General features: G+C 41.2%; 1 protein-coding gene and 1 long non-coding RNA gene across 2 annotated transcripts; both read right to left on the bottom strand.

Annotated features, from left to right (window-relative positions):
* Positions 1-565: 565 nt before the first annotated feature.
* LOC139433692 (uncharacterized) lies at positions 566-5,229 on the bottom strand. The gene is made up of 3 exons (XR_011643078.1): positions 5,061-5,229; positions 2,022-2,101; positions 566-1,493 (listed from the first exon to the last, which is right to left on the bottom strand). It is a non-coding gene; the product is annotated as an uncharacterized lncRNA (long non-coding RNA).
* Positions 5,230-9,808: 4,579 nt separating this feature from the next.
* LOC117444878 (Golgi phosphoprotein 3) lies at positions 9,809-24,394 on the bottom strand. Its single transcript, XM_034080259.2, has 5 exons — positions 24,319-24,394; positions 19,009-19,140; positions 17,022-17,136; positions 15,227-15,387; positions 9,809-12,026 (listed from the first exon to the last, which is right to left on the bottom strand). Exons 1-5 carry the CDS (start codon positions 24,355-24,357, stop codon positions 11,763-11,765), a joined length of 711 nt encoding a protein of 236 aa, XP_033936150.2. The 5' UTR covers positions 24,358-24,394; the 3' UTR covers positions 9,809-11,762.
* Between the last annotated feature and the right edge of the window lie 10 nt (positions 24,395-24,404).

Raw genomic sequence — 24,404 nt, 5'->3', positions numbered from 1 at the left:
TTGAGGTTTAAATCCGTTTATATCGTGCAGTTTAGCGGCGAAATGACGTCAGTCAGCCAGCTAACGCTAGCTCTGTTGAGTTTATGCTAGCTAAACAAGTAGTGGTTGTAGTCTATACAGCAGTAATCATATATTATAGCCTACTGCTTTGGCACTAACGGTTGATAACTGTTTATGAAAATAAAACCAATTGAACTGTACTGAAATAATGACAAGTTTTATAATTGTCTTTGTCTTAGCCTTTGTAAATTATCCATGCTATTTTCTATTTAGAACGAAGACTTCCAAATCTTAAAATCCCTTAACATGTGTATGCAATTGTGCTAAATTCAACTCTGGAATCAAGCAAATATTAACGTTTGCATGACATTAGTTATTTATATTTTGCCATCACTGAACTATACGTTTAATACATTTAAGTCAAGCTAAGGTACATGTGATGGTAGCTAGTTAGTGCTCTTACCTGTGAGGCCTCCTCCAAACAGCATAATAACCAGACTGTATCATTAAAACTAAGTACCAGTTCTAGATCCTTGACTTCAGACAAACAATTCAAAAGACAACATGTATTTAAAGACCAATCTTTATTTGAAGGTGCCTCTTAACCTGAGATATTAGTTATACAGTAATAGTATTGACAATCTAAAAAAACTGAACAACTCAACAGTCAACTTTATGTTTCTTATTGTCTAAAGCATTTATTATTTTCATTTCCCCCCTCTCATATTCAGTGTGGACGGATTGAGACAGCGTGGTGTCCAGAGGGCTGCAGAGACTTCAGGGAGAAACCTCCGTGTGATGGACGTCCTGTCTGTTGGTTTGGAGAGGACTGAGGGTCTTTCCTCAGCGAGGAGGACCAGGCCTGATGGAGGAGCCCATGCTGGGCAAAGCTGATACCAACTGCACAGGCCTAGTCTGTCACGTTATTTGACTAAATGTGTTTACTTATACATTTAATAGGTTTGCACCTTCTGTCCATATGTGCTTTTTATTTAAAACATTTGATTAACTTTTCGTTCACATTTCAATAAATTGTATTTGCATTCCTTTGGTCCATTATTCTTACTGAAAGTGTTAGATTACACATTCACATCTGACTGAAGATTGGCCCCATTTATTTGTGACGTTGCAAACTCTGCGGTACAAGGCACAAGTGATGTGAAGCTCATAAGGTGAGGCACATAGAAATAATCAGCTGATGGAGCGTAGATGTGGAAATAGGTGCATTCGATCAGCTGACTGTTTTTTTATAAGCCTGACTATAACCACCCCTTCTCTGAGGTGCAGGCAGCGTCACAAACAAATGATGGTCCTGATAGACTACAAAAATATTCGGTGTGCAGATCTTTGTTTTCACAATAAAAGTAGTTTCTTAGTGAATGTCCTGTACTGGTCTTAAAATCTCATAACATCAGCTTTTAATGTTCCTCTTGGATGTTCTTCTTGACCCTCAGAGAAGGAGAAGATGTCGTGTCTTTCGGGCATGTCCTTTCCTAACAAAAATGACAGGAAACATAAAACATTATTGCAGAACAAGTGTGTTATTTATGAAAGAGGTGTGTTTGTGTGTTATGGGGCTGTTGATATAATTATTTTTTAATTGTAATCAGATTATGAATGAACAGTATGAAATTCATCAACATTGAAATATATGTTATTATCAAAATAATATTTAACTGTTATCAAAATGTAGTGCAACTGTAGAAGCTTGCTCTGTACTCTCACTGAAAGAATAACTTTTACAGACAATATTGAGAGATAAATAGTAGCAGTTCTCACTATGTGTTAAATATCTTTGCCTTCAATACATTAAATTAGAAAGCTGACAAAGTCATATTGCTAAATATCTAAATGTGACTTTTTGCATGGAAAAAACCTCTCAACTTAACTGATGTGTAGGTGATCTAGTATTTAGTATTGTTTAATGGAATGTATATCAGTGTATTAAAGTCAATACTTCATTCATTTAAATCAATATATTTCTTGATTCTTTGTACAGTATGAAAAAAGAGTATTTGTACCTGTGCTGAAGTTCACTGCTGTGAGGAGTCCAGTTCTGTCTCTCACTCTCTGGTCCAGCCTGTCTGCAGCACCTGGACACCTTAAACAAACAGATATATATATGTAAAGTACCATGTGTACAAACAATATAACTGATTCTCTTCTGTTGGATTGTGTATTGTCCGAGTCAGGGTCCTTTTTAGGCTGCGGCCCCACGAGGACGAATTTGGTCGTTTGCGTTACTGTTTAGTGTCATATAGACCGTTCGGCCACACGAGGACGACCGAATACGGCACTAAACGACTGAGGAAACGACAACGGGTCCCAAGGTGGATAGAAATGCATACGCCACTCTCTGGGGGGTCAAACAGCTCCGTGTGTGCGCCCTATACGGACATTTTCAGATCACTGATAGTGATTGCGCAATAGCCCCGCCTCTCCCCACCTCTTCTGCTCACCTCCGCTTACCCCGCGCCAGTGCTGAAGTGTTTCGCCACCAACAACAACAACAACAATGGCGGATCGCAGAGTTGCTATCGTGCTCCGGACGCTATTGGCCATGCTACAGTTGTTTGTGCAACATCTACAGCAATAATGATGAGGCAATAGCCCCGCCTCTCCCCACCTCTGCTGCTCACCCCCACGTCAAAGTAAACTGCATCCTGAATTCAGATTATTTATCTTTCTCTCGCGAGTGAAGTCTAATCTGACAGGACGGAGACACGCAGCTCTGCTCACCTGCAGCTCCTCCCGCTGCAGCAACACACACTTCAAGTCAGATCATCGCCCTTAGCTATTTTAATTACCTCTCAAACTCCCTAAACTAGTTATAAATATGTTTATTTTTACTGTCGGCCGGGTCACTCATTACTGGATGAGCTGCTGTATGAGACAGACACTGGCGCTGTCCGAAGAGAGGGAGGAAAAAGAGAGGCTCCGTGTATTTTATCATTATATTATATAGAGTCGTTATTCATTTGTTTTAAAGCTCAATAAATAACAAAGAAGACCTCTGACCGGCACTTTTATAATTTTGTGCGGAAGATTTCAACTTTAATACACGCTGACTGGCGAAAAACTCTGCCCGGTTCCCTCGGCCCCCACCGCGGAGAATAAACAGAAGGGCAACCATGACAACCATGCTTCTTCGCTGCTTTTGTGGAGGAAGTTACAGCGCCACCTACAGGCTCCTGCATATGTACTGCAGCTTCTCCAGCGGTTGGAGCTAAACGGAGCGGTCTCGTGTGGACAGACACTATCCGGATAATTATTGCATGTGGACGGAAGCAGTTTGCGATTGCGATTGCGTTAATCCTATGCGTTTAGCCGTTTTCGTCCTCGTGGGGCCGCAGCCTTATTTTACTGTAACTTTGGAAATTGTGTTACCAATGCTTACTGTTTATTTGATATCAATTTGTAATACAATTAATAAAAACAACAAGGTTTGGGTTCGTTCTTCAGATGACTGTGACGTTAACTTGTAAACTCAATAATGAACTCCAGCTCAACCAACCATATTGTAATATCTAAGTAATCATCTTGAAATTATGACATTAATAATTGTAATGTACACACATCTTATTGTGAGGTTGATTTCACATACACTACTTCGACGTTAGCTAAATAGAAAATAGCATTGATAATTTACAAAGGCTTTAAAAACACAGCAAGAGCACAAGACAATTATAAAACTTGTCATTATTTCAGTACAGTTCAATTGGTTTTATTTTCATAAACGGTTATCAACCGTTAGTGCCAAAGCAGTAGGCTATAATATAGGGATCGACCGATATGGCTTTTTCAAGGCCGATACCGATTATTAGTAATCAAGGAGACCGATAACCGATATTTGGAACCGATATACATTTGCAGTAAAATCAGAAAATCTATAGTGTCAAAATGTAGAATAACACAAACTCCAACACAACTCAACACAACTTCTTTGAAATGCATTTAAGCATAGCCTATATTATGTTTAATGAACTTTTAAACATCTTACAACTGGTTTCCTCTCTGTGCCCTTTTCTTTAGTGCAGCCATCTGCAATGAGTTAGAGAGAGACAAGAAGTGGGGCTGCAGGCTGACATGCTTAACTAACAATAATGCTTAATTTATTATATCAAACCAATGCCTGTCTATCTAGCATAAAATCCCAATAAACTGCTAGCAACTGCAAAACACTAGTGCTAGCTAATGTTTTGAAAACTATTAAAAGTGAGGCTATTACAGTAGACCTAACGTTAGACTAGTAGCCTCACTTCTAATATTTTGCTAAACATTTGCTAAATACATGTTGATTAGCTAATGAGCTTCACATATCAACCTGAAAAACTGCGAGGCTCCACTCGCAGCCCCCCCTCCGCACCACAGTTACTCCGCACGCACCCCAACTCTGACTGACTTCCCGCGTCCCTGTGTAACTGGGAAGCTGATAGAATTGGATCAATAGATCGTGCTGTTTTTGCAACTTCAGCATAGGGGATTGGGATGTTTATTGAACTTCGGCTTTCAACTGATTTACCTTCGAAACACATATATGGCTCTGCCGCTCAGCGCTGCTGCTTGCCTCTGTCTGTGTCTGCGTTCTTCGCACCTGCCTGTAATCTGAGAAGGTCCCGCCTCTATGGCTGGCTTCCGCCCGGAAAATCTTCAGTGTTGATTGACACTTCAGTAATAGCCTATCAGATAGCGCTGTGGGCGGGACATTGCTCGTGTACAGAGAGTGGTGACTGCAGACAGAGAAACGGCCGCATCAGAGCCAAAGTGTTATCGGCAATTTTATTAAAAAAAAGGCCGATACCGATAATCGGTCAAATGAGGAATATCGGCCCCGATAATCGGTCGACCCCTACTATAATATATGAATTACTGCTGTATAGACTACAATCACTACTTGTTTAGCTAGCATAAACTCAACAGAGCTAGCGTTAGCTGGCTGACTGACGTTATTTCGCCGCTAAACTGCACGATATAAAACGGTGGTCTTCAAAGCGGATTTAATCCTCAATCACAATAATAATATTCAAAGTAATACTGGGCAAGTAATGGGCACAACTTACCGTTGATTGACGCGCCATGTCAGCGGACTGGTAGCGACACGAACAGTTAGCCCCGCTGTCATCCGGTTCGACCTGACTGTGACTATAGAGGCTTCTCAATACTCAAATTTCCTCTCCTCGACTCCCCTCCTCGACTCCCCTCCTCGAGACTTAGACCCGCCCACAGGAGATGCGAGCGGAGGACCGGGGAGGGGAACCGAGGAGAGAGGAGGGGAAGCAGCAGACGTTTAAAGAAATGAGAACTCCTCTCCTCTGAGCGGTCATATTAAAGCGACGTCCGTTCATTATTACGTGGAAACAGCTGCATCAGCTGTCGAGTGTTTTGTCATATTTTATAATCTTTTTATATTTATAAATATAATATTTTATAGTTAGATCAGCTGAACATTGTTCCCCCACATATTTACTTTGAATTCATTGAGAGTGCGGTATAATGAGACAATAACAGGCTACAGATGCGGACACACACACACACATATATTTATATAAATATATACAATTTAAAGTATGAGAGCACTCTCATAATAACGTAACACAATCAGAGACTGGATATATCCCCCCCCCCCTCTCTCTGGTCGCTGAAATGGGGAATTGAAATTACGGGCCAAAAGTTGTATTTGCAAGTATTAAAAGTAAGGACATCAAACCAACTGAGACCCGTCTGTCCGCGGCATCTGCGCACTGTACAACACACACCTACACACTGTACCACACACACACCTACACACTGTACCACACACACCTACAGCTGCTAAAGCATAATCAGGCTACAGCCGTTGTGTATTTTATTATGTGAAGCACTAAATGGTTTTAGAAAAATATGGACTCTTTGTAGATATCTACTAAACTAAAGCAAATAAAGAGAGTATGCCTGTTATACTGAGTGATATATATTTTACACACTGCTCTGCTTTCTGCAGGACCTCACAGCTGTTCTCACTGTAAACATCGCGTTGCGATGAGAGCAGGTTCTCAAATAATATCCAGGGGATGCATGCAGAGCTGTCATTGGCTGAGATAAGTCCGGCCGTGCGTCACGCCTCCACCGTTCCCGGAAATGCATCCGCGGAGGAGCCGTGGAGGAACCATCAGTGTATCCTCGGTTATAGCTCCTCCAGAGAGCCTCCTCGATGCTCGATCCTCGGTCCTCGGTGTGCATTTAGAGAAATGAGACGTCCTTCAAAATGGCGCGCTGAAATTCATTTCCGGGTCACTACCGGAGGACCGAGGAGTCGAGGAGTCGAGGAGGGGAAATTTGAGTATTGAGAAGCCTCTTGTGACTGACCCAAGCCTCGTTGTTCTGATAGCTCCGCCCCTTCGCTCCAACCCCCCTCCCTCCCCCCACATCTACAGGTGAAAATTACTTTTGCGACACATTTATCGCAAGAAGTGTAGCAAAAGTCAAGACCGCAGATTTGTCGATTTATACTGCCACAGAGCAGATTCGTCAAGTTGTAATGACTGATTTGAGAGGTTGTAATAAATAAAGTTGCAGTTGTAATGGAAAATATATTTAAAAAATATGTATTTTTCTGCAAGTGAACATTTCATCTCTAAATTCATTTTTTTTCTACAAGCTACAAAACTTTTTTCTTCTTCTGTGACTTCAAATTTGGTTCACAGTTACGTGGATATTTTCTACAAGTCTAAATTTGATTCACAGTTACGTGGATATTTTATACAAGTGTACATTTGGTTCACAGTTACGTGGATATTTTATACAAGTGTAAATGTAAGCACACAAGCTCAGATTTTTTTTCTACAAGTACTCACATCAGGTTTTACACGCTCTCGCATTTTGCCCCATATCTACCTTCATAGTGACGTCACTTCTTCTTCTTCTTCTTCTGCTTTGGGTTTACTGGCAGGCCGCAAACCACTTCACGGCGTATACTGCCGCCCAAAGCCCCCGGCCGGAAGTCCCCGGAGTTGGGACTCCCAGCAGCTTCTACTGAAGCCTTCCGAGTAAATCGCCAGAACGCCGACACCTCCTCATCTCCACCGCTCCCATGTTTTATTTTGTGTTGCCATAAGTTAGTCTCTCTCCGTTTCTGCGCTGGGCTAATGCTAATGCTAATAATGCTAATGCGAGGATAATAAAATGGCGGCTTCACAACACTTTTTGGGAGTTTTACGGGGCGTGGTTTGCAATCCGGGGGGTAAAAAGGTTCGCATGAACTAAGTTCGCATGAACCTTTGTGGGAAAAGTACCGCAGTGTGAATGCGCCTCATATCTCTCTGAACTCCTTCACTCACACACACACACACACACACACACACACACACACACACACACACACACACACACACACACACACACACACACACACACACACACACACACACACACACACACACACACACACACACACACACACACACACACACTCATGCACAGACACACACACACACTCATGCACACTCACACACACAGACACATACGCATGTAAATTGTAAAATAATTGAACATTTGAAAAATATATATTAAATAAATTACAAATGATCTGTTAGCTATGTTATGTTCACCCTTTCATAAGAATCCTTAATCTTAGTTTATTATTTCTTATTCAATCTGTTGATGTTGACCACAGTCTAAAGTCCAAACACTTCAGTTCGTATGTGATCCTGCTGATTCAAGCAGCTCCATAACCCTCTGTGTGAAAAGGAAGTAAAGCTCAGAGGGAGGAACTTGGCTTGGAGAAGGGGATTCCTCGCTCGGAGAGGTGCGTCACACGCAGACGTCACTATTTAAACTGCAGCTGCTATCAATAACTCAGACCTGCTGCTGCCTGTCGAGCGACAACAACACACAGCTCATACAGCACCGAGAGACAACTGAACATTTACACACCTTCTCTTCTCTCCGTGAACACAAGAGGATACCATGGACATGACTGGCCACGGTGAGTCTCTACGATTTATAGATTTATTTAATTTAATAGATTTATTTAAATTAGTAGATTTCTCTTATTTTATGGATATATGAACATCAGCAGGAGAGGACTCTTTAAAGTAGAGACACTACATACTGATATACACCTGAACATCAGCAGGAGAGGACTCTTTAAAGTAGAGACACTACATACTGATATACACCTGAACATCAGCAGGAGAGGACTCTTTAAAGTAGAGACACTACATACTGATATACACCTGAACATCAGCAGGAGAGGACTCTTTAAAGTAGAGACACTACATACTGATATACACCTGAACATCAGCAGGAGAGGACTCTTTAAAGTAGAGACACTACATACTGATATACACCTGAACATCAGCAGGAGAGGACTCTTTAAAGTAGAGACACTACATACTGATATACTGATGTGTTGTTTACACATTTTAAGAAGTTATATTGTCACTTATATAGGGCATATATACAGTATATATTATATATATATTATATTGCTGGATTATGTGTTCATGAGGTGGTAAAAGTGGAAGACATTTTAATCACTTTATAATCTGCTGCTGGACATGTTAACCTATATCCTGGCTTTCTATTGATTTAAGGTAAAAAGATAAATAATAAAAAAGTAGAAAAATATATAAATTAAAGATTAAGGAATTTCAATAAAAAAGGTAAAATTGTATAATAAAACAAATGTGACATTTATGTGATAACTTGTATTTATTTCTATTGATGTATTCTTAATAATCTGATTCTCTCTCAGATCTCGCTGCCACCATCGATACCTGCGCCTACGAGCTGCGTCAGGTCGGAGACAGCTTCTACTGGAGGTACAAGCTGCTGGAAATACTCCTCAAAAACTACCACAGCGTCACCAAAATCAAGTGAGACATGACGTAAAAGAATATACCTGGAAGTGGAATTGGATTTTTTTACTAAAGTGGACGGCATTCAAAGCCAAAGCAGCACAAGAGACTCTGAGACAGACTCTGATAGCATCTTGAAAAGGGATGGAAACTTCTGGAAAAAAGCGCCCTGATGTTTCGGAGACGCTGGATGTGGACTGTGGTCGTTTTCAAGTCTGCGGATGTGCAGAGAAAAGCTACATTTACGGGGTGTGAATCCACCGAGGCATGCAGAGGAAGTGCACCACCTGGATGGAGGTTATCTGCTAAGAAATGCTGATTCTAACGTGTCTACTCGATACATACTTTCGTGTATATATGGACATTAAATCTGCTTAAGTAAATCCTCTCTTCTCTTTGTGGAGATTGATATATTTGTATGTATGATCCTTGTTTAATAAATACATTATGAAACCAAAGTTGAATTGTTAATTTGCTTGATTTTTTTCTCAATGAATAACCAATTTAGGAAAGGTTATTAAAGCTGGAGGAACCCGGAGATAAGCCAATGTTTGTTTTTCTAAATTAATAATCAATTAAAATATGATTAGAGGTCACCCGTTATATTAAATTCACTTTTTGATGTCTTTGATACATACATATGTGACCCGGTGTGCCAGGAGACCCACAAAGTGTCAGAAAATACAACCCTATTTCTTTTCCTCCGTACGTGTTTGTGGTTACTAGGCAACACAGACAACAGCTTGGACTCCGCTGTTTACTTCAGGAACACAGTGACGTCACTTTTGAAGGCTAAGGGGCGGGACATCTCTAAGCGATTGACCAATCCCAACAGAGGTGGCCAGCTAGCCAATGAGATCCCTATAATATGCTTGTTTTTGCTTCTCTAGGTCTCCATATGTGTTTTCTATTTGTTAGCATTTTAATATAAATATATGTATAGAATAAAAATGACCACAGTAGCACAGTGCTAAATTCAGGCACTTAAAGGATCCTTACTTTATTTTGTGTGGTAATACAAAAGCATACAGAATTATAGAGATAGGAGAGACGATCCCTTTCATTGAGTTTCATTAAACCGTACACATAAAATGACTAATTACATACAAGCCTTTCCTCTGTGGCTACATCCACACGTACCCTCCACCTCCACCAACAGCATGCATCCTCTCTGCTCAAAATCAGCTGCTCACACCTACTGGTATTTTGTTGGTCGTAAAAAACCCAAAAGTAAAACAGAAAAATAAGTATGCCATAAAACAAAAAGGGGCTCATCCAAAGATCGCACTCATCAGACCCGATGGAGGATTTTATATCGAAATAGATGTTTACCCACATCTACACAACAGTAGGTTTTAATCTAATAGGATTATTCAGGCGCCAAAGTTACCCTCCTTTTGTCTGCATGTATGAAACAATATAATATCTAATTTTGACATGACATGTAAACTGAAAGGAACGACGTATTGCAAGAGGGAAGCTTTGAAAGACGGGTCGGTTTACCCAAATTTACAAAATGCATCGCCTCACTTCCCCCTGTTGGTGCCCAGTGAACTCCCAGAGGGGGGGTTCAACGGGGACGTTCTCTTTAGTGCAAAATATTTCCAGGAAAAACAGTTTACAGTAAAGGTTTTGGATTCGCAGGAAACTCTTGGAAGAGACGTGGCTTCAGAGGACCCTGAGCTCATCTGGAATGACGACTCGAGGGAGAAAGTGTCGACGACCGTCCGGGAGATGACGCTCGACCACTTCAAACATCAGAAGGATGATCCTGATGTGAACTGGAAATTGCCCGAGGACTTCCCAGTGGCTTATGGAGCGGGGCAGGGCGAGCTACAAGTTGGTGGAGTCTTCCAGCGCATATTTATTGATTATCGTTTAAGGACATTCCATTTACCCCCCTTTGTATTCAGATGAAAGTAACTCAAATAAAAGTGTACAGAAGAGGATTAGAGCTCTCGAGATTAAAAGTCAGAATTTCGACTAAATAAAAAGTCAGAATGCAGAGAAAGAAAATCTGAATTTCCAAATTTAAACTCAGAATTTGGAGAAAAACAAAATGTACGTGGCCTTAAACGTCTTCCGTATGAAAAAAACGATAGTAATTTGGGCGAGTCGACCCTTTCACACTCACTGTCAACACTTAACAATAAAACAACAGAAGCTTCTATATGTGGAATGATTTGTAAGTTATAGCTGTAGAGAAAATAAGTGAGATTTGTTTTTACCATGTTTGCTAAGGTTCATGATTATTTAAATCTCTTCTGCTCGACCCAAGAAAACCCCCTTATAAATACGATCCTACCTGCTGTGCAAAAATAGTGGATAAATGGCGGACTACTCCAAGCAACATAAATACAAATGGAAGACTGGTGTCGCTCTGTAATAAACACGGGGCGGACCCATTGCAACTAATAAACGTTTTCTTCATTTAGGTCTACGAGGATGTCCTGCGCCTCCTCCTCAAAGCGCTCTGAGGAGGAGCCGAGGACAAAAAGGGATTTTAACGAGAAGAACATTCTGGTTTGCTAACTCCCAACACACGTGGGAATGAAAGGATGGAGTGCAAAGGGCATGAGGGGCAGAAGGACCTCTTTGCAGCGGACCGGGATGTGGTCCGATCCTGTAGTAATGTGGAGATGTTTCCGTAGTGTCGAACCTGGTCTTCTTTCTCTCCACCATCTAACCTTTGTCGGCGTGTGAGTCCAGTCTCGCCCTGTGTGAAAGCAGTCGCTTTATCATTTAGAAATCGTCCCTTACTCGGTGAAGCCCACCACCACCGGTCAGATTTGTAATACGGACTGCCACCGAAACGCCATCCTGGGAATAAGATGTACAAACACTGGCTCCCCCCCCCCCAAACCCCAAAACAGATTGTCTCATTAAAGCCGAAGTCCTTCAGATGATTAAATAACACACACGTTTTCATTTAGTGAAGGCGGCCACCACGGCCCACATGAGTTCGTTGACGTTGGGTTTGGCGCTCTCCTTCTCGGGCTCCAGCTCCAGCAGGGTGTGGACTCTCTTCATGCCCAGGTCGTACTGCTCGTCCTGCAGGGGGGCGAAGGCGTTCTCCAGCACGTCTGAGGAGTGGGCGAGGAGGATCAGAGAGAGGACCCGCTTGTCCATACGATGGGGGTCGTTCACCCACTTCTCCAGAACCGACTCCTGGACCTTCTTGACGAGGCGCTGCGGGGGGAAAGAACATCAACATGAGCGTCACATGGTTCCAGGGTTCCTGCCGGTTTCACCAACTCAAATGTAAGACCTTTTAAGACCACTTAACTGACCGTGAGATTGTAAAGTCTTTACCCCAAATGTTCCGAGTGTAACCGTTTTTTTGCAAAAGGTGCAGCGGGCTTCAACGCGTTCCCCTCCACTGGTTTCAACCAAGCACTACAGTACATTCGATGTTATCCAACCAATTACGGTTGAACTTAAACTTCCCCGGCATATTTATTTGTAAGTAGATTCGAAGATACCCGAGTATCTGCTTGGTTGGTTGCTAGGTTACTAGCTGGGTGTTCTCCGATAAGGGGCCGGGGGGGAACAAAGTTATTGATTACGGGTTCCGTGTTGATTTAATTCAATACGGATTGTTGGGGGGGACGGAAAGGCTCCTACCGGACTGGTTACTTTGCAGCCCGGACATTTAGACGTGATCGCAACACAGAAGTACCTTTCAAATCCCATCATTTTGAAGACCTTCTAAATCATATTTAAGACCAGTCTTATTTTTTTTAACATATTTAAGACTTTTTAAGGCCTTCCTTAAATTCTGATTATCAAATGTAAGACTTTTTAAGACCCCGCGATAACCCTGGGTTCACATGCTGTGCGTTCAGCTGGGTGAAACAATCCAACTTTATTCATATAGCACATTGAGTTGACCAAAGTGCTGTACACTAGGGATGGGAATTTGAAAGCAAATGTATATTCGAATATTCGACCCCCCAAAAAACGGTTAACCGGTTAACCGAAATGTACATATCCTATAAAAAAAAAATTGGGTAAAAAAAATAAAATAATTAAAATATTTTTGTTCCAATAATTTTTGGAAATAAATACATGTTCAAATAATTGTAGAAAGCAAGTCTAATTTGTCAAATGTATTGAACTGGTGATCACAGGTTGACAGCTACAGGCCTACAGCTTTCATGTGGAGGCGATTCACAATCAGGCCAGCTGTAGAGAAGACCCTCTCAGCTGGAATGCAGGTTGCGGTATAGCATGTATGTAAGCTTAATTTGGCATAGTTTGACCTCTACACCGCACTCACTAACCTGGTCGAAATATTTCCACACATTACTCCTTTTTGACGCCATGTCTGTTGTGTAGGACTCTTCTTAGAGTGTAAATAATTACCGGACTATGACTGGTAAAATATGTTGAATACCGGCAAAACTAAATCTCTCCAGTCAAAATGTCTCTGCACTTTGCCGCCACACACGGTTGCCAAGCAGCACTTATTGTTGTTTCGGCTGGCCATGTGTCGCGAGTGCTGACAGGGGGCGGGGGAGCACGCTCATGAACTGTTAGCGCCGGAACCTCGCAACGGCTGCGGAACGCATTTGCGCCGCATTTGGGCCTAAGATGAGGTTTGAGTCTGCGTGATCTGCGTGTAGGGAGGGGCAGCAGCCGTATCATTGGCTAGAACTAGCTAGATCTGATGGATTTGGACATAAACGCGAGTGAAGTATAACCGGACACGAGAGAGGGAGATCAGCAACTGCATCTCTGCCCGCTGTGAGGGACCGGTGAGCGGAGCAACACACACCTTTAGACCTAACACATTTAGCCATGGCACTGTCGTATACATTGAATCATTCAATTTGATAATATGTAATCAACTTAGGCACCCCTCACAAAAAAATAAATAATAATATTCATAACTCATATTCGAACACATGAATAATTTCGAATATTCGACTAATCGTTCCCACCCCTACATCAATACATATATAAAAAAGCAGCATGAATACATTTAGACAAAACCGATAGGACAAAAAGAAACTAATGTGAAAGCATGAGACAATAAAACCATACTTATAGCCACAGACTGAAAACCCACATACTTTTTAAAACACAACAAAATAGAATAGAATAAATAGTGTGTTGCCTCTGAAATGCAGTGGAGTAAAAGTATATGCAACATTAAATGTCAAAAGGATGTCAAAATATAACTTAAATAACTTTAAAGTGGACCTATCATGCTATATTTGAATAATATATCGTAGGGCCATACCTATATACAACATGTCTGTGAAGTTTTTTTTTCAAAATACCAAACAGTTCATGCATTCCAGCCATGCCTCATTTCGCTCTATTTGCTATTTTCCAGCCCTGTTTTTGCAAGGGCTGATTCTGTGAGAACAGCACCACCTACAGGCCTGGCATATGTACTACAGCGTCTCCAGCACTTTCGAGCTGCAATGGCCGTGGCCCAACCCCCCATTCCCCTGATAGGTGGAGAGTTGCCCATATAGGCGGAGCTCCTCGTTCCTGACGTCAGAGAATTTTCAAATCTGGATCAGATCCGTTGCAGCCCCGTTTTTAGAGATTTGGGTACGGAGGAAAAGAGAGAGGGTTGTGTTTTCTGACACACCGGGGACACATCTTCAAGTATACAAGACGAACAAAAGTGCATTTTGCATGATAGGTCCCCTTTAAGTTAATATCCTTTTTTCATTTCCCCACTGCTATAAGTAACATGTTATATCCCTGTTACTGCTAAAAGTTGTATATATCTGCGTATTATGTTACCCTTACACTCTGCCGACTATATGCTAACGTTAGCGACCTCAGCAGCTAGATCAAACATGCACTTTAGTCTCAGTTAGACTTTAACAGTAGCGCTGGGACTGTACAGGTCAAACATGCAGACATTAAACACACTGTGACTGTTTGCACCCTCAAAGACTGCAACCACTACTATTTATTACACACACACACACACACACACACACACACACACACACACACACACACACACACACACACACACACACACACACACACACACACACACACACACACACACACACACACACACACACACACACACACACACACACACACACACACACACACACACACACACACACACACACACACACACACACACACACACACACACACACACACACACACACACACACACACACACACACACACACACACACCGTTTAGTTAATTTACCATTTTTTTTTATCTCAAAAGAACCGATAAAAGTACAGCTAAAGGACCGGATCGATAAAAGTAGTAGCACCGTTAAAACCTTAACAATACCCCTCCCTAGTCATAAAGTGTTTACCTCTCAGTCAAGAGTCTCCAACAACATGAAGGCTGATTTGTTTGCATTCCATCTCAAGCTTAATGGACTTGTTTACCTGTTTGATGGTGTTGTTGGTGAGCGGGTGTGTGGTCATGTCGAACAGCAGGAAGTTCTGTTTCTCCGTGGTCAGGACGCCTTTCTCCACCAGGTTTTTGGCCAGACGCTCCCGCACGTTCCTCAGCTGGTAGTGAAGCTTCAGGGGATTCCAGGTCTCTCCTGGAGACAGCAGAACATCCAGGTTAGGACTTTAAAACACACAGAGATCACATTAACACGCTGAATGTCACGGTGGCTAGTTTCAAACTGATTATGCTGCTGCTTCTAGTTTCTTATTAAAATACTGGCAATAACAGACGACATAACAGTGTTCATTTTGGCAGCTATTTTTGATTTAGTCTTAGTCACATTTTAGTCCTTTTTATCCTTCATAGTTTTAGTCGATGAAAACTCATTACATTTAAACTTTTAGTCAAAATGTTTTCTCTCTTCAAACCAATTCAGTTCGGCAAACACAGGTATCTGGAATTGGAATCAATGCGACGGCATCAAGTATTGAAATTCGTAAAGCAACATTTCACTCCCTCAACACTTTACTTATGTAATGTCTAGGGATGGGTATCGTTAAGGTTTTTAACGGTACTACTACTCTTAAAAGTCTGTGTGCACGCCGCTGCAGCGTGTCTGTTAGGCCCGCCCCCCACACACAGAGAGAGAGGCCCCGCCCCCGCACACAGAGAGAGAGAGAGAAAGGCCCCGCCCCCGCACACAGAGAGAGAGGCCCCTCCCCCCACATAGAGAGAGAGGCCCCGCCCCCCACACACAGAGAGAGAGAGACGCCCCGCACACACAGAGAGAAAGGCCCCGCCCCCCACACACAGAGAGAGAGACGCCCCGCCCCCCACACACAGAGAGAGAGACGCCCCGCCCCCCACACACAGAGAGAGGCCCCGCACCCCACACACAGAGAGAGGCCCCGCCTAATGGTAGTCCACCATTAACACCTTAGTGCCGTCTCGTCAACGAAAACTAAATATACATTTGGTCATATTTTTTATTATCAAGAATCTATTTTTAGCTCGTCATCGTCTCGTAAAAAAAATAATTCGTCATAGTTTTTGTTGACGAAATGAACACTGCACCATCAGCAGCCAAACCTGCCTACAAACTGCATACATATCTTATTAATACTCATAAACCACTGTATATATATATATTCTAATTCATGTATTCTATTTATTACATTTGTATTGCACATTTGAACTTCCTATGTTTACATAAATATCTTTATTCTATTTTATTATATATTTGATTGCACATTTTTACTTTAACTTTTTACAACAAATATTTTAATTGCGGTTTTTTAAATCTTTTGTTGCATGTTTAACTTATTTAAAAATACATATATATTGTTATTTTATTTGGACATACAGTACTTTGATCCTGATACATTGCATAGGATAAATGCATTTAAAGTCTGTTTTATGAATCTCTACAAAATAAACATTAAATAAAAACTGCTAAAATGTCAGCGTCTTCTTTTTCTTAATTTCTTGTCTTCTGTAAATTCCCCACTAAAAATAAAATAGGTTTCTAAAATGTTACAGCTCTCAAAGTGAAAACACGTCACACATGTCTATACAATGTTAATATAATAATAATTCATTATATTTACAGGCGCCTTTCAAAGCACCCAAGGACACCTTACAAGTCATAAATCTATGGAAAGGTTTCAGCCAGCACAAAAGGACCGTGTAGCACCACAGCGAGGGGCTGATCTGAACAGGTGGGTTTTGAGGAGGGTCTTGAATGTTAATATGAGTATCATCTACGGTAAAGTCGTGTTTCCCCACCGCTGAGCAGCTCTATCCAGCTCTGCACGGTCTCTGGAGGCTGCGTGTCCTTGATGTGCTTCAGCGCCTCGTCCAGCAGAACGTCTCCTGTCGGCGCGTCAGACTTACAGATCACCTTCACAAACAGAAGTGTTTCATTCAGCATGACGGGGAACAAACAGCCTGCGTGAAGAGGAACCACACACTCTGATACGACGCAGAGATTAGTTTCCCCGTAAGAACATGCATCTCTACAGAGGAAACTAATCCTGCTGCTTACAGGAGTATCAAATGTCTCATGTATATATATATATATATAAATAATGACATAGCCAACAAGTACTGACAGGACAAGCATTCAAACCAGAAACAACAGTCTCGATATGGGCAAGAGCTTTTAACGTACGATTTGGATCAAAAGCCATATTTACTTTTAGGAATGACTGCCGTTATGCTTCAGTCCACTTTTGACCCAGACGCCGCTAGGGATGTCCCGATCACTTTTTTTTGCTCCCGATCCGATCATTTGATTTTGACAATCTGCCGATACCGATTTTTCCCGATCCGATCTTTATGCAATGCATTAAGAGAAAAAAAGGTAACAGATAACGGCTGGTCACCCAACGCGATGAGTTCAGCTATCTTGGCAGTTTCTCTTTCCTTTTGAAAGCCTCTGAAAGTGTCGGTTGTTTCAGTGCCGTTACCTGAGTGGCCGCTGTGTACTCGCCGTGTTGTTGTTGGTGTTTGTTTCTCAGGTGGCGTATTAGATTGGTCGTGTTGAACGTAGCTCTGTTCTTTCCACCACGCGGAACCTCCGCCTTGCAAACATTGCATCTGGCTGTTCCACTGCCTTCGCTTTCAATGTTATAATACTTCCAAACTCCTGACATTTTCTCTGTCCCGACTCCCGAGTCCCCAGCTGAACGTAGCCTCTCGTTAGCTTACTGCTGCTATTAGACACTGCGCCCACTCTGTTGCTTTCAGAGGAATAAGCATCCAGGTCTGAAAACAAGCCCAAAAGAAGCAACACATACATGATGTTGTGTCATTTCAAACCAAAACTAAGGCCTCAGGATGACTTTAAGACGTGAACATGGTCCTTTTTGTTTTGTAACATTAAATAAAATACAAATATTTTATATAAAAAAAAAAAGATCCCGATCCCCGATTTTTTTCTCCCGATTCCGATCTTTTGAAAATCACGTGATCGGGACATCTCCAACTGGCGTACATTTTATTATTTTAACTGCATTTTGAAATGAATACTTCTGTACTTCTGAGAGCATAGTATTTCTATCAGGGTTCCCGTTAGCCGGTAATTAATTTTGTATGTGCATTATTACGGGACATTTTGAATTTACCGTTTTTATTAATACATTTTACCAGCTAAAAAACGGTAAATTCAAAATGTCCCGTAATAATGCACATACAAAATGTAGATAACGTAGGCTATCCCTAGACATTTTCCTCGTTGATGTCAAGCTCGCCCGACGAGATGCAGTGGCAATCGGCGCTTCACGGGGGTTTAACTTTTGCCACAGCTTGCAAAGTGCTCATCCATGAGTTCAGCGAGCCGTACCCTCACTGGGCTACACTGGCTAGAATTGCCCGTGTTCTGCCCGCGTCAAGCGTGCCAGCAGAGAGGGGCTTCTCGTGTGAAGACATCACCGTGGAGTCGTCTGGAGGAGGACATGATACTGATATGAGGTCGTTGTCGTTCTTTCGTCAACCTCGGTGTACATTATAGTTGCGTTTGTAACAGACTGTTATCGGTAAGTTTCGAATTTGTCCGGTTAAATAAATTATTTCGGAAAAATCCGAGCGGGAACCCATACAATGAAAAAGAATACATCAAATAGTGGAAGTAAAATGCAGGAATAAAAACTGCGTACATGTCTTCACAAAAAGATTCCCCAATTTGGGAAAACTATATAAAGATAATATAAATCCTCCTCCTCCTCCTCCTCCTCCTCCTCCTCCTCCTCCTCCTCCTCCTCCTCCTCCTCACCTTCCTGGACAGCAGGCTCCTCCTCCTCACCCCACAGGCCTCCAGAGTGAGCCTCCCTCTGAGAGCGAGCTCCACCAGCATGCAGCCCCGCAGCCCCGAGGAGATGCAGTCGTTCCAGAAGGACGTGTAGCCCTGGGGGGGGGGGGGGGGGGGGGCATCAGAGGGGGGCATCAGAGAAGAGATGCGGATGGGTTTGAGAGCAATCTGAATATTACATACATGTACTATTTTACTTTTTCTTTCTGGTGTCACTCGCTGCTGACCTCTCACCGTTACAACATTGTTGAAGAGACAATCACTGTGTGGATGCACCCCTCTGTCATGGTCACACATGCAGAGCACCCTGTTATCCCATCCCAGCACCAGGAGTGTAGCACTAGGAGCAGTGGGCAGCTATTGTACAGCGCCCGGGGAGCAATGGGAGTGGGGGGGAAGGGGGTTGTCCGGTGCCTTGCTCAAGGGCACCACGGCAGGGCAGGAGGTGAACTGGGACCTCTCAAGTAGCACTGCATATTTTAGGTCTGGTCGGGGACTTGAACCGGCGACCCTACAGCTCCCAGGCCAAGCCCCGACTGACTGAGCCACTGCCGGACATATTACGTGAAGCCATCGGCCCCAGAAAGACTTGATCCCACTGACGTACATCGGGAAAGAGACTCAATTATTTTAGGTTTAAAAGCTGTAAAATGCACTAAATTGTATTAATTTGACAATGTATAGAATAATATAGACTAAAAACTATTTATCAATGTTAATACCGGCTATCAGAACTGTTTTATATGTTCACTTACCTTCTTTCTAATGTCGGCCCGTTACATGTTATTTTATAAACGTGTGCTGCCTCTTAATTGAATATGTTAGTCTAATAACTTCATTCTATTTATCTTTGTTGTTGTTGTTGTTGTTTTTAAGGTCCATATTTGTTCCGTCTTGATTTCCGATGGTTTGTCTAAAGCACTTTGGACAGCACTTCCTGTATAAAAATGTTACACAAATAAAGTTATTTCTACTGTCTTTTTATTTTTATTATTATCATCTCGTGATCTATCATCTTGTCTAGTACTTGGAGTACTATTTTGTCGTACTTGCACTCTACTTGAGTATTTCCCTTTCGTGCTACTTTGTACTTCTTCCCCCTTACATACTGGAACATTTATTGTACTTTTTACTCCACTACATGTATTAACACTAATAGTTCCCAGCTACTGTTTACATATTAAACACATGCCATTCTTTATGATATAATGCAGTACATTTACAAACTTTCATATATCTGTACGCAATTTAAATAAGTAATCATAATATGCACTAATACTTTAAATAACAGCCATGGCGCATAATGGCTACTTTTTCTCCTGTTACTTTAAGTACATTTAGCCGACAATATTTCAGACCTAAGTACTTTTACTTCTACTTTTACCGGAGGTGTAAAGTTACTAAATACATTTACTCAAGAACTGTCCTTAACTACAATTTGGAGGTACTTGTACTTTACTTGACTATTTCCATGTTATGCTACTTTGTACTTTTAATGATCAATCATTATAAAACATATATATATTATTCTGAAATGGACCAATCTGCACAACGACTACTTCTACTGTCTTTCACTATATTTAGATGAGAATACTTTTCTACTTTCACTTGAGGAACATTTTGAATGAAGGACTTTTACTGTGACAGAGTATTCCTACACTCTGGTACTTCTACTTTACTCAAGTACAAGATCTGAGTACTTCTACTTTTACTCAAGGACAAGATCTAAGTACTTCTACTTCTACTCAAGTAGAAGATCTGAGTACTTCTACTTTTACTCAATACAAGATCTGAGTACTTCTGCTTTTACTCAAGTACAAGATCTGAGTACTTCTACTTTTACTCAAGGACAAGATCTGAGTACTTCTACTTCTACTCAATACAAGATCTGAGTACTTCTGCTTTTACTCAAGTACAAGATCTGAGTACTTCTACTTTTACTCAATACAAGATCTGAGTACTTCTGCTTTTACTCAAGTACAAGATCTGACAAGGACAAGATCTGAGTACTTCTACTTTTACTAAGTACAATATCTGAGTACTTCTACTTTTACTCAAGTACAAGATCTGAGTACTTCTACTTTTACTAAGTACAAGATCTGAGTACTTCTACTTTTACTAAGTACAAGATCTGAGTACTTCTACTTTTACTCAAGTACAAGATCTGAGTACTTCTACTTTTACTAAGTACAAGATCTGAGTACTTCTACTTTTACTCAAGTACAAGATCTGAGTACTTCTACTTTTACTCAATACAAGATCTGAGTACTTCTACTTTTACTCAAGTACTGTCCTTAAGTACAATTTTGAGGTACTTGACTATTTCCATGTTATGCTACGTTGTACTTTTACTCCACTACATGTATTAAATACCTTTAGTTACTTTACAGATCTGGTTTACATTTTTATTTTCTATCTTTTCATTTTGCCGCCATCATCATCTCGTGCACTAAAATCAGATTTGCACAAAAGTCCGTGATATGAAATGTCTCGTGACTTGCATTCGAGGCGGTGCAACCTTAGTAACAGAATTCCTAAAAAGAACAAGGAAGGATAAGAAAGGGAGACTTCTTGTCTTGAAAGAGCATCAGGATCTACTTAACGACAGAGGGTCGGCAACACGTCAGCGGAGGACGTGTTGCAGACTCCTTTCTCCTCACAGACTTCGAAAAGCTGCAGGACCAACCAGAACATCCAGGCTCCTCAGAAGCACCCGCCCTCCAGCTGTATGACTCTTAAATATCGTAAGGCTGCAGGACCAGAGCACCCGCCCTCCAGATGTATGACTCTTAAATATCACAAGGCTGCAGGACACTCAACCGGTTCCACGACAGGGAGCGTGAGGGAAAGGGAAATAGGCAACAGAACAGGTGTCTCTAATTAACTCAACGGAACATTTATCGAGGGAGTCGTCTGAGTCGAGCTGCCAATTGTCCTAAAGGTGTTAGTGTCATATATCTATGCTGTTATTAAGTTATTTTATGGTGTGATATGTGGTTTATACTTTGTTTAAAGTTAATGCTCTACGAGGGGGTGGTTTATTTGACTGCTTTTGTCTGTCATAAAAGCAAATCCAAATCACCACCATGAAATTGCAATAAAGTTTAGTATTTGGAAAACTGGGGGTTCATTTTATGTATTTTTCTTTTTATGTTAATTATATGATATCTTAAGTTATTGCTTAAGATTTGTATCGCCATAACTACACTGTAGCTTAAGTGCACATGACAAATACAACCTTTCAATCGTTGTAATTATCTTTTATTAGTAGCAGGTCGGTCTATTATAGTGATATCTAACATTGTATTCCATATTCATAATAAAATGTGCTACTGTTGACATGCTACTGCAATAATAGTACAAGAAAATCAAGTAAAGTACATCTAAAGTTGCAGATAAAGCTGCCTCCTTTAGTCTAAATATCCACATACATATTTATATTTGTTGTTGTTCCTGCAACTGCGTTATTTATATTAAGTAAAGAGCATAACACTTAACATTTTAAACGCAAAAACTACACTGTAGCTGCTTTGTATGTTTAAAAAAAAAAATGATACGGATACCCTAAGGTGCTGATCTACATCCGGATGCATTCAAAGCCTCGTAATTCCCAGCTCTCAGTCTGAAGGTGCAGCTTGTTAACTTAGCTGACGTGTTGGTTGTACACTTTTTTTTTTTTTGCCCTCAAGACTACTTCCAGGTTGGAAAGATGTCACGTAGAGGCTTCTGGCGACATGTCAGGATTAAAAAATGGTAGCCCAGGGAACCTCAAAGTACACCACTACAGTTTGGAAGAAAGTTAACGAGGTAATTAATTTAACGGGGGATAATCGCTTTCACTGAGCCCGTGTGTTTACGAGTAACACTTGAGTTACTACAACACATTTAAAACATGCATTGTGGAAAAGATACTTCAACGAATATTAAGCAACCTTTGAATAACGACCTTTCTAACCTCTGTGTGTAAATAAAGAGAAGTGGACACTCTGTTCATTCCTATGAGAGCTGCTCAGTGGCGTTTGAAGCCCAAAATGAAGCGACTGTAGATCCAGAAAGTACCCGGATCATGCTTACTGAGCATGCGCAGTTGAGTTTTCCCTTAATCCCCGCCTCCGATCTCCCGGCTCAAATAACCCTGGATTCAGTTTTTAGTACATTTTTACAACTTTTAAAACCCTAATGATTTAAATAATATGAAATATAAATAATATAAAAGCATTAGTGCTGGGTGGTTTTATTAGCTAAACAAATATTATACGCTGATTTACAGACGTCTCTTTCCCAATGTAAGTCAAGGGGAAAAGGTATTTTTGGGAAGTACATTTTCTCTAGTACTTGGAGTACTCATACTTGCACTTTACTTGAGTATTTCCATTTAGAGCTACTTTATACTTCTTCCCCCTTACATATCGGAACATTTATTGTACTTTTTACTCCAGTACAGGTATTAACACTAATAGTTACCAGCTAGTGTTTACATATTAAACACATTACATTTTATATAACAGCCATGGTGCATAATGGGTACTTTTACTCTTGCTACTTTAAATAAATTTAGTTAAAGTATTTCTACGTTTACCAGTGGTGTAAAGTAACTAAGTAGATGTTCTAAAGTACTGTCCTTCAGTACTATTTTTGAGAGACTTTTTGCTACCGTGTACTTCTACTCCACTATAATTCAGAGGTTAATGGTGTACTTTTACTCCACTACATGTATTTAATACCTTTAGTTACTTCACAGATGTGAATGAATGATGTGAAATATAATCAAGTGTTGAATCAGACTTTAGTTCCACCTGGAGTAAATTTACCAGCTACCCTGCAGTCTACAAAGTCATCCAAACTAGCTGCACCTTTACCAGCTTTGAGAACACTTTCATGATCAATCATTATAAAACATATCACATATATTATTCTGAAATGGACCAATCTGCACAACGACTACTTTTACTGTCGCTACTTTAACTATATTTGGATGAGAATACTTTGCTACTTTTACTTGAGGAACATTTTGAATGCAGGACTTTTACTGGAACAGAGTATTCCTACACTCTGGTACTTCTACTTTTACTCAAGTACAAGATCTGAGAACTTCTACTTTTACTCAAGTACACCATCTGAGTACTTCTTCCACCTCTGACTTTTGGAGGCTGCAGTACCACCGTTTGACCACTACGGTGATTCTCAAAAATCGGCTTCAACGGTCGGTTTGCAACGTAAACAGTGAATTAGCTTAGTTTAGCTTAGCCTTGTTGACGGGGTTCAAACCCTCACCTCCTGATCCTTGAGGCCCAGCAGCAGCACCTCCTCCATCAGGGTCAGACGGGTCTCCTTAGAGTCCCCCTTCTCGTCCTGCCAGG

The sequence above is a fragment of the Pseudochaenichthys georgianus genome, unplaced genomic scaffold (assembly GCF_902827115.2).
Source record: "Pseudochaenichthys georgianus unplaced genomic scaffold, fPseGeo1.2 scaffold_973_arrow_ctg1, whole genome shotgun sequence".
NCBI classification, from domain to species: domain Eukaryota; kingdom Metazoa; phylum Chordata; class Actinopteri; order Perciformes; family Channichthyidae; genus Pseudochaenichthys; species Pseudochaenichthys georgianus.
This window is presented reverse-complemented; position numbering and strand designations above follow the sequence as displayed.